The 11,821-nt window shown below is 38.5% G+C and overlaps 1 protein-coding gene across 1 annotated transcript in view; it reads left to right on the top strand.

Annotated features, from left to right (window-relative positions):
* Positions 1-11,821, top strand: part of DENND5A (DENN domain containing 5A) — a 55,629-nt gene that overhangs the window by 38,273 nt on the left and 5,535 nt on the right. The window contains exons 12-17 of the mRNA XM_009288805.2: positions 1,508-1,592; positions 2,596-2,724; positions 6,660-6,781; positions 8,751-8,896; positions 9,465-9,583; positions 10,780-10,961. Coding sequence (XP_009287080.1) covers positions 1,508-1,592; positions 2,596-2,724; positions 6,660-6,781; positions 8,751-8,896; positions 9,465-9,583; positions 10,780-10,961 — 783 coding nt within the window. The remainder of the gene's footprint in view (positions 1-1,507; positions 1,593-2,595; positions 2,725-6,659; positions 6,782-8,750; positions 8,897-9,464; positions 9,584-10,779; positions 10,962-11,821) is intronic.

The raw sequence follows: 11,821 nt of genomic DNA, 5'->3' as shown, positions 1-11,821 counted from the left end.
TTTCTCCAGGCTAAACAACCCCAGTTCCCTCAGCCGCTCCTCATAAGACTTGCTCTCCAGACCCCTCACCAGCTTTGTTGCCCTTCTTTGGACACACTCCAGCACCTCAACGTCCTTCTTGTAGTGAGGGGCCCAAAACTGAACACAGTATTCGAGGTGCAGCCTCACCCATTAATACGGACCTCACATTAATATGGACCTGGTGTATTGTCTCAATATATTTTGTGAAAAATAAACTTGTTTGGATTGAACCCACTTGTTTGGGTCTGGTATCTGACTACTGCAGTAGTCAGGTACCAGAAATACCTGATGCTTCAAAGATAGGCTTTAAAATGGATTGCTCTGCTATACCGTCCTCCATATGACACATAGTCACTGCATGACTGGCAAAGCATATTACATTGGGGGGGGGGGTTGGAAAACAAGTATAAGCATATAAAATTGTGCTGTACATCCTGAAGTTCTACCTTCTCTCTCGAAAAACAACTGAACAGTAGGCTTATTGTTTAAAAGAAAAAGACATTTAAAAAAAATACAAAAAAATACCACCCCCCCAAAATACAAAAAACACTGAAGAAACGTATTTTAATTTTTGTTATATCAAGTGTTGCAGTAAAAGTAATATTGCACATAAGATCCACTGATAATCTGTTTCTAAGGTTATTAATGTAATTTTTAACCACTACTTGTGTCAGATGGGAGTATAGGGTATAACTTTGGAGAGAACAATGGGCTTGGGGGAGGTGGTGTTTTTTTTTTTTTTTTTTTTTTTTTTTTTTTTTTTTTTTAAAGTTGCTGTAGTTAAAGAATTGAGCATTACTAACATGCACAAGGTCCTGTAAGCAATCAAAAACAAAGATTTGGAAAGTATTAAGGTTTCCTGAATGTCACTTGACCATAGTGTTTTTGTGTATCAGGCTGAAGTTACAATCAGTTTTATACTTTCTAACTTGGGATTGAGGGCAGGGACTGCATTTTAACATACAACTTGATTCTAGAGTGGAATTTGAAGGATAAGAGTAATAATATTGCTTAAAAAACCCCAAAAAGTGCTATTTTAAAAAGTAGTGGTGTTACAGGAGTGTGCCAAGTGATAGATTAGTTAAGCATACGATGTGTGGTGTACTGAATAAAACATGTTGAACACTGTTTTCTGGTGTCAACAGTGCTGGTCGGTTTTATTACATAGAAAGAAAATAGGGTAGTCTTTAGAAAATAATACTTGATTAGTATATGTCTTAAGCCATTTGATGTCATACCAACTTCAGCTGAATCTAAGCTCATTAACGTGTTAATGCTCGGTGTGTGCTGATCTGCATAACCATCTGCGTAGCATATTAGATTTTCATGTCATTTGAAGTGGAAATATGCCACAATATCTTCAGAAAGCAGTGAGTCGCCAGTAATGCAAGAGTGCAAGTTGGTGTTAATTCACGTTTTTTTATATTGATTTAAAAATCTTTAGATGGATTTCTGCTAACAAGAAATTCTGTTGTTCTGAATCTAGGAATACTCCTTGATTCAGAAAGGAGAAAGTCTGATACCAGTCCAGCCATGTCACCTCTTAGAATCTCTCTCATCCAGGATATGAGGTGAGCTTAAACTATTAAAACCAACACAAAAACCTGTGAGATTTGCACACTTGTTTCTGTGTATAATGTGTACCATACAGAAAAGTCTGTGTTTCATACATCAGGAGGGGGATGTGGGGAAGGAACCTGCTGAACTGTTTTAAAGTATATAGTGCAACCTTTTCATTGACCTCTACAAAAATGTTTCATACTGAGCAGATTTTATATTGTCACAGCTACTAGCTTATATAAATACCCCGACACAGTTTTCATCTTTTGGTAAGTATTCTGTATTGTTTTATTTCCACAGAGTGTAGCATATGTATTTTCCCAGTCATTGCCAAGTTGGTTGTGTAGCTCTAAGCTCATTCTTGCTTCTCAGTGAAGGAAAGCATTTTAAAGAACTTGTTTGATCGAAAGAATGGGTTTATCTAACAGTGAGTACTGTAGTGTGAATAAAACTATCTTCTGCTCAATGCCCTCTTTTCAGTCCATCAAAAAACAATATGCAGAACTTCTAAATTAATTTTTAAAGGATTTCTCTTTCCTCCTTTTTTCTTAGCAACATCTGTTTTTTTCAGTGGGGAGGAGTGAATTGAGGATTTTCAAGGGACATGCTTGTCCTTTCAAAATATATCATTTGTGTCTTCTATGCAAGAAAAGCTACTACTGAGCATGCAAAGACAGTATTTAATTTTCCAAAGCACTCAGCCATAAATATTGCAGTGATAAGGTCCAGAATGATTCTTAAATCATGTAAGGCAATGGGCCTGGTTTAGAATTTTGTAAATAGAGCACTGCATTGCAGATATTTCCTTTTCAGGTTTTTATTCTTTTTCAGCTAGATACGCAAGGAATTGAGGTACTGCTGAATATTAAGGTGATCATGCCTCTTTTTCTAGTAGTTTGCCTGGTATTTTGCATTCTCGGCAAAATTCCTTCTTCAGCCTAGCTTGGTTCAAAAGAACTGTCACAATTTGAAAATACTGGGCAGTGTCTTTTTTTTCCTTTCTTTTTTTCGCAGGCATATCCAGAACATTAGTGAGATCAAAACAGATGTTGGCAAGGCCAGAGCCTGGGTTCGTCTCTCTATGGAAAAGAAGTTGCTCTCTAGGCATCTAAAACAGCTGCTTTCAGATCATGAACTCACAAAGTAAGATGGTTTATTTCGGGCAAAGCTTTTAAAAATTAAGCCTCTTTAGTTGTTTGACTTCAAAAACCCAGAAGTGCCTATTCTTCCATCTGCTTAGCAGCGTGTGAAAGGAGTAGAACAAACTAGCCTTCCAAGTGTGTCTCTGTACCTGTGTATGAGCTATTTGGGAATTATGATTCAGTGCTGGGGTTCTTCAGATACAGAATCAGTTCTGTCAGTATAGACTGTCTGTGACTTTGAGGTGAAATCTTAAAAAATTACTAGGGATTTAATGAAACGGAGCGTAAGTCCAAATGTTACTACTTTGCTCAGTCACGCTTTTTACCTTGGGCCCCTTTCTGTAACTGTGGGATATTTTGTTTTCCTTGGATTGTTTGTGTGTTTTCGCAATGCGTGACAAAATGCAGCTTAGGTCCTTTTGTGCAATTCTGTCATGATATGAAGAGTGTAAAGGCACATCCAGATGTGCTTCTGTGGTTCTTGTTAGTGTGGCTCAAAGTGACTGTTCCTTAGCTTCTCACTTCTGTCTCCAAATCTGAGATGTTCTTGTAACTCCTTTCAGTGCCATGTAAACTAATGTAGATAAAATCAACTTCTGTTGTGGTTTCAGAGAGCAGATGAATGGTGTACATGCAGTACCTTGAAGGTGACTAGGAAGGCTGTGATGATCAGTTCTTGCATCTCATTTTGGGGCAATAAGCTCAAGATGAGATCTGGTAATCTCTTTGAAATCTTGTATCTAAATCTTTCAGAGCATGATTGTCCACATCTCTAGATCAAACTGACAGTGTCTCAGCTTTGTTTGTCCTCTCCTACACAGTAAAGGTTTTGCATGTATAGCCTGCTCAAGAACATATGGTGAATTGCTTTCATAATAGTCAAATATCTGCTATTATGATCCATTTTTTGTTTTTATTACTTCTCCTAAACATTTCAAAATATGTGACTTTCAATTACTTACATATGAAGTCATAAAAAAATTATGAAAAGACCAACCGTTGAGACCCAAAACAGTATTTAAAGAGTAATTGTACTATAGGAAGAAAATGGGATAAGTATATGAAGTATGAGGGGGATGTGAGTGAAAACTGAAGACTTGAAGCTGGAGAGAGTTCCAGCTACTGCTGGCTTAAACTCTGTCAAAAGTACTCTGTGCTAGTGCTTCTTACAAGTACACATCTTGAAGGGTAAAAGGAGAAATGCTCAGCACAAGGACCTATTTACCTGGTGATGTCCAGAGCACATGTACATTATGTTATCTTTGTAAACATAAGTAATTCTTTTGGAAGTAGTTGCACAAATCAGAGTACAGGCCATATTTAATACTAATTGTTTTAGGAGTAACAATTTGAGGTTTATTTAGTGTAACCTGTGCAGAAGAAAAATGTATTGCTGATAAGGTTGGATAAACTGTTTGCTGTATGGAAATTAAAGGTTCTCTTGTATGGGCCCTAGTAATTGTCATTAGCTTTAAATGAAGACTTCTTTCTGGAGACAGCTTAACCTCTGCTATCTACTCTTCCTTTCCTCTGCTACCACTCACACCACCTTCCAAGAAATGTCTTCTCTCCCCCAACCCCCCCAAACCCCAGCTGCTAATTATTTGAGATTTGCCATGTATTGAATTATGTTGGACTTTCTGATGAAGCTGTGGCCTTCCAACAGTGAGCAAGGAAAAGCTGAAGGGCAGAGTGAGGACAGCCAATACATCTGCCTGTATCTCTAAATTAAGGTTAGGCCTCTCCAGTGAAGTCAACAGTCCAGATCATGTTAAATTTAGCAGTGCTTGTCCCATGCAGAACAAGTGCTGTGAGAGGACTTTCCACGCACCACCACACTCCACCCCCTCACCCTCCCAAAAAAAGAATAAAAAAACCTAACTCTCTTAACACTGGCCAATACCCTGTTTGTCTATCACAGATTCTGATTCTCTAGAACAGAGTGAGACAGCAGCAAAAATATGTTTAAAATGAAAGTGACAAGCAAAGGAGTAACTTGGATAGGAATGACATCAATTCTTTGTAATCTTGTGTGCTTTGTGCTGCATATTTAGATATCCTACTTGAAGAAAGGCGTTCTAGGCAGCATGGATTTAGAGTGTGCTCCATTTGTTTTTAGAGGAAGCAGTGTCAAGTTCAGTGAGGTACTAAAAGTAATTGTGCAACTTTTGCCATTTTACGGTTACCATGATTGTGTGTTGTTCCTTTTTGAAACAACTGTTAGATATTTTAATTAACCCATTCCCTTCACTTGGCATTTGCCAAAAAATATAAGAAAACTGAAACATGTTTGCTTTCTTTCTAGTCTGCAAAGGAACCAGAGTTAGGGAACAGAAGGAAATAACATAGCTTCACTCCCCTGAAACCTTTATGTGCACAAGTAAACTGAGAAATCTTACACTTTGAAAAGGCAGGACAGCACATACCCTTGTGGACAGGCTGTCTAAACATGTGGTTCAGATTGTTCAGATGAAACGTGGACACGGTCACCCATGAGACCTTTGTGGGTTTGCTACTGTTGTGGCTACAGGCAGGTTATGTTGATTTAAGGCTCAGTATCTTTATTTTCATTGAATGTTTCCTGTCAATCTCTAGTGTTATGTTTGTTATGTAAGTGAGAATACGTGTGTGGGCTAATCATCATTGATTTGTTTTGCAAATTTCTGGCTTGTGAGTCACTTACTGACTTTTTTTGTAATTGATATCTGAAATTGAGGTGAATTGTCAGGATGCCCTCCTGTCAGGAAAAACCTATCCATGGCTGTGTCAGCATTTCTAACACCTAATTCATGCATTCATGATGTTTTGAATATTGCTCTAGTGTCAGTTGGTTTTTGATGCATCTTGGCATGCTCTTCATTTATGATTATTTACCAGCACTGGTATTATTTATTGGTTGCATAATTAACTATATATTAATTAAATATTTATATAATTTTATATAATATAATATATTATATTAATATATAATAAAATAATTAACCATTAATTATTGGTTGCATAATAGTGGTGATTGCTACATACAAGTGAGTAACTTTGAGTATTTTCCCATCAAAATTTGCACTTCAAAAGGTTGAGGTTGTAAATTATTTTCAAGGTTTCTCAGTTGCAAGTCTTGCAGTGTTAAATTCTCTAATGTATTTGAGTAATTTCAATAAGTATATAAGATTGTTTCCATTTACAGTGTGTTCTTCTGCATAGACATTAGTGTCTCCACTAGTGAGAGAAGGCTACTGAGCTACATCTTTTGATATTTCCACTTAAGAGAAGTTGCAGTCATAGCAAAGAGTTTGCAACCCAGTAAAAGGGAACAGTAGGACTTTAGGCCAACTTTGCATGCTTATAATTTTAGTTATGTCAGCAGCTAGGTACTGTCAACACTGAAGCTATACCCTAGCTTAATGTGCGGGTGGTTGTAGGCCCTGGGTTATCACCTATAACCTAATACAAGCAGATAGCCCCAGTGTTTGCCCTAGTGTCCTTTGAAAACAGTCTTCTAACTGCCTTATGTGATGTGCTGGAGGACTCTCCCATGGCACCATTGCTCAGAAATAACTTACGAGGACTCTCTTTACTTCAGTTCTGTCATTTTACATGGGCAAAAGAAGTCAGAATTTTTTCCAAGAAAGTACAGAAGTCCTTTTTCCATCTTTTGGGGTGTTTTTGGGTGGGAGAAGACCCTTAGACCACCCCAAACCTTGCTTTTGAGGAGTGGAAAATAGTGTGAAGTATTGGACTGATGCACTTGGGAGACTTCAGATTTGCAGAGTGTCAACATATCTTGGCACACTAAATACTGCTGGCTTTACCAGTATCACTTGTCGTTTGTAATCGCTTGCATATTCTTCATAGTTTACCTAATAAATATTCCAAATAGAAAACATTTCACTGAAAGCATCTTGTTACTATGACAGATTATTTGTTTTGCTTTGTCAGAAAACTCTACAAGCGTTATGCATTCCTCCGCTGTGATGATGAGAAAGAACAATTCTTATATCATCTCCTGTCATTCAATGCTGTTGATTACTTTTGCTTTACCAATGTTTTCACAACAATCTGTAAGTATTTGCTTTCCTTGGAACTCTGATTTCCAGATTTGGTTGAGTCCTCATCCAAAATTCTAAACAACTGTGAGCAACATGCCTTAATGTAATTGTTCTGCTTTCTTTCTGGTGTCCCCCTGCATATGCTGTATCACTATTTCTATGATCCTCTCTGGTGGGCAGTAGTGTCTCTCTCTGTGTCACTAAAGGCTTTTGTTTCTAACTTAGTAAAATACGGGCAGCTTTAATCCTTTTAGTTGGGGGAGAGTTCTCAACAGAAAATTTTGTGGTGGGCTCGTTTGCATCATGCTAAACAAGAACAGTATGGATTGTTCATTATCAAGGTAAGAATATTGACTTAACACATGCTAGGAATTAAAAAGAAAACAAAAAAACTTTCCCCTTTTCATGCTCAGCCTACTTTGCTGCATGCCTGTCTCTGAGTTTAGGATGACAATGAAATGCCTATTGAGGGCTGCATCAGAACTCTGCAACATGTTGAAGTACCTTCTTTATTTCCTTTTTTTTTTTTTTTTTTTTTTTGTTAAAGGTGCCCTAGAGAAACTTTTAACCTGTTGATGCTGGTGCTTAAGTGTTATGTTATGTTCTGGTGTTAGAGTTCTCATGCATTTGTGTGTCTGCTGCCACAAGACCTCACTAGTAAGGCAGAATAAGGAAAGACTTTAGCAAGGCTTATAAAATTGGGGGTGGGGTTGTGTGAAAGGACCCCTCTGGTGTCATGGTAGGAGCTTCTCTTGACAGTATGTTATGATCCATATTTGTGTGTATGAAAGACAAAACAAGCAGATGTCTAAGCAAAATAGTTTTTGGTCTTGTTGTAGGCAAGTTCTGGACAATGCTAAAAATCTGGTCTGCTGGATGCAGTTAAATTGTCACTTACTTTAAGACTATCAGCACAGAAGATAAAAAAGGAAACATTTTAATTCATTCTTAAATGCTACGAGCATCAAGCTTTTAAGAAAATCCAACCACCAAATGCTTTCTTGAGGGCACTGACAGCTGAGGAGAAATGTATTAAATGCCTCAGCTGAAAAGCCCTAACTATAATCCATTTATGCACTATAAAAGAAGGGCAGATCGCCAAGAAACACAATAACCATTCAGATAATTGGATTTTGTTATAAAAGTTTGGTTAACAGGGGGCTGTGCATGAGATGCTAGGCGATTGAAGAGCACATGCATTTCTTCAGGAGCACATGCCTCCTGAGTCAGAGAAGGGTCTGTAACTCAGGTGATACTATGTTGAATTAGTCACTGGTAAACCAGGGGACCAGAAAGCATTTGAGCATGTGTGTGGTGCCAGTTAGAGGGGGAAGAAATTTTTGTTCCTTTTAAAATCAAGAAGTCTTACAGTTAGCAAAACTAAGAGCAACATGGTACAGAGAAACTTGCAGCATTATAATGTATTTCCACTGAATTTGTTCAGCCGCAGTAGTGAATGCTGCTGCAAGCAAGTCCTGCGAACAAAGTCTTTGGTTAGTAATAGGAATTGGTATTAGTTGTGTAGTGTGCATGCACACACAAAAGCAGGCAGTTAGGAGTTGAGCATTGAGTTGCATGCTGAGCTACAATGTAGTCCTGGATACATGAATTTTCTGTCTTTGCTTCCTTGTCTCTAAGCTGGGGACAAGTAACCATCTTCATGACAAGTTTTGAGGCTGGTAAATGAAAAATTATTATACCCATATGAAGGCGTTATTCCATCCATATTTCTTTTTTCATTTGACAGTGTTTTGCTCTCAGCTCTGCTTCTTAATGACTGCTATGTGTACACTTCCTGATTGTCAATCAGTGCTTAGTATGCAAATGTTAGCATGATTAAATAGCAGCTCTGATGTTGTTTTAACATTTCATGGTACTGCAGTATTATTTTCTGACTTATCTTTTCCCCTTCTCTTCATTAAAGAGGTTATGTAATTATCCTTCTTCATTTTTGAAGTGTTATTTCTTCTTGTGTTTGCAGTGATACCATACCATATATTGATTGTTCCTAGCAAGAAACTTGGTGGCTCAATGTTTACAGCCAATCCTTGGATCTGTATATCGGGAGAACTGGGTGAAACAGGAGTCCTGCAGATTCCCAGGAATATATTAGAAATGACTTTTGAGGTTTGTATTGCTTGATACAAAAAATGCTTTGGATCTTCTGTTTCTTCAGTTTTAAATTCTCCCCTTGCTGTACCATCTTGCCATACGTTTCATGTCTTTAGTCTATATGGCTAGTCGCAAATACTTCCTGTGCCTGTACGTAGCAAACTTAATCTATATTTAATAACACGCAGAGCAAAATGACTGACAAATCCTTAGTGCAAGGATGGACAAAACTGCCTTTATATTACAACTTTGTGCTGTAATGGTGGGAGGTGTCATATCCTCTTCTGTTGGAAACAAAGAAGTGATTCTGCTCTGATTTTTGTGTGTGTGCATGCATTGGGTAAAATTTAATTGAAAAATCTAGTTCAACTGATGTTCTCTCTGCTGATCAAAATAGTATTTAACAAAACAAACAAAAACAAATAAAGTAACCTACCCCTAAAAAGCCCAGAATCAATCATGCAGTCAGAAAAGGAGAACCACATTTCTGATTCCCTGTCTGAGCATGTTCTCTAATAGTTTACTCCTCCAACATGCTGCTCTATTTCAGTTTACTCTGACAAACTCTTTATTTAATTTGCAGTGCCAGAACCTGGGAAAACTGACCACAGTGCAAATAGGACATGATAATTCAGGGCTGTATGCCAAGTGGCTAGTGGAATATGTTATGGTCAGAAATGAAATTACAGGGCATACTTACAAGTAAGTATCATCCTGACATTTCATGTTGGGTAAGTAGAATTTCTGCAGGGAGCTGGCATAGTAGGGCTTGTTTGATTAGAAAGGTCTTACCTCCTAGAGCTCTGTCTACAGCTGCCGCTACCTGAAGGCATAGAAAGGTCATTTGGCTTCTGGCATTAAACAAGTTGTGTTTCTTACAAAATTAAACAGTTTTCAGTTTGCAGATGCTCATGTTTAGCCTCCAAACATTGGTGAAGAAGAGGAGTTGACTGTTACACATCCTAAAAATAATCTGCCTTGAGCCCAAGGAAGAAATAGCAAGTTAGAGCTTGCTGCTTATCAAATACTGGTAGTATTTTATATAAAGCCTGAGTGCTCTAGGTGTTATAGAGAGATCTTCGGACACAAGCTGGAACACAAGGGCTTATGAGTGTTAGAAACCTGTGTTTGCATAGTGAAAGTAAAGGAATGAGATTTATAGTAAGAATTAAATTTATTTGTGTTAGGTACAGCATAGTTTGATGCCCTGTCCTTTGTTTAGAGAAACGGTCAGGCTCATGTTGATGACAAATTTACGGGTAAGTCCACTCGGTTCTCCATGCCAGTTTGTTTTAAACGAAGAGGCAAGATTCTCTTTTTGGGTGCTGTTCAGTTTTCTGATTAAGCTGATTAAACTGACATCAACATTGGTTCATAGAAAGTGATAATGAGCAAGTGAGCACGTGTGCTTTCTAGTATCTGATTTAATATCCCAATTTCAATAGATGTATTGGTGTGTTTTGGCATTTGAGTATATGTTTGGGTTTGGTTTTTTTGTGGCTGGCCTGCTATGTAACATATTCAATGAAAGCATAGGTGTATTTCACCACCATCTATAGTGTCTAGTGGGTCTTCCCCTTCACCTCTTTTTTCCTCTGCAGCCCTCAAATCATATGCTACATATAGGACACAAGACAAAATCCGCCACTGTTTTCTTTGCAGATCATCTAGTGTGACATTTAGCACAAACCTGGAACTGAAAAGCTGTTTTACTTTTGCTCCCTCTGCTGGCAAAAGCCAAAACCAAGACTTTGTTTATTTGTTGTTAGATGAGTGAAGTATTTCTAATAACTATACTAGCAGAATTTGGGTTTTATGCAACTGCAGTTGAAAGCCTTTGGCATGGAATTGAATCTGGGTTGAAGGACTTGATCCAAATATCTCCTTTATGTTCTTAGGTTTCCTTGTGGAAGGTGGCTTGGAAAGGGAATGGATGATGGCAGCTTAGAGAGGATCCTGGTGGGAGAGTTGCTGACTTCCCACACTGAGGTTGATGAGCGGCAGTGCCGAACCCCTCCTTTGCAGCAGTCACCAAGCATGATCAGAAGATTTGTCACTATATCACCAAACAATAAGCCAAGTGAGTGGTAGGCTATGTCTTGTCTTGTACTGTTCTGCATCATCACCTGAGGAGAGCTGCTTGCAAACAGAGCTGTAGGTTTTCTTGTATTTTAGAGCTATAGCTTGGAGAGGACCTGTGAAACTCACTTAGACCAACCCCCTGCTCAAAGTCCAGCTAACTTTCGAGTTAAATTCTGAGCAGCCTGTTCTATCTACTCCAAGTTTTGAAAGTCTCCGAGGATGGAAGGAAGATGTCTCTGGACTCCTGACCCAGTGCTTAGCTGCACTAGCAGTGTTTTCTGTATTCTTGTCCTTCATCTGTGGAATGAATGCTATGGAGGAAGGTAGAAATTTGCTGTCCTATCTATCCTTCATGAATGAAAAAGCTTGCTAGTGGACTTCAGTTTTCTATTGAGATCACTGTTCTGGGGTTGTCTTATGCCCTGGTTTTGGGAATAGAGTAGTTAATTTCCTTCCTAGCAGCTGGTACAGTGCTGTGTTTTGGATTTAGGAGAGGACAATGTTGATAACACACCGATGTTTTAGTTGTTGCTAACTAGTGCTTGCACTAGTCAAGGACTTTTCAGCTTCCCATGCTCTACTGACTGAGAAGGCTGCAGGTACAGAAGAAGCTGGGAGGGGGCACAGCCAAACTGGCCAAAGGGACATTCCATACCATGTGATGTCATGCTCAGTACATAAACTGGGGAAAGCTGGCCGGGGGGGGCTGCTGCTCAGGGACTGGCTGGGCATCGGTCAGTGGGTGGTGAGCAATTGCACTGTGCATCACTTGCTTTGTGTATTATTATTATTTCAATTACTAAACTTTTTTATCTCAACCCACGAGTTTTTCTCACTTCTACTCTTCCAATTCTCTCC

Source organism: Aptenodytes forsteri, unplaced genomic scaffold, assembly GCF_000699145.1.
Source record: "Aptenodytes forsteri isolate BGI_AS27 unplaced genomic scaffold, ASM69914v1 Scaffold8, whole genome shotgun sequence".
Lineage (NCBI taxonomy): Eukaryota > Metazoa > Chordata > Aves > Sphenisciformes > Spheniscidae > Aptenodytes > Aptenodytes forsteri.
Note: the sequence above shows the minus strand (reverse complement) of the source record. Positions and strands in the feature narration are given on the sequence as shown.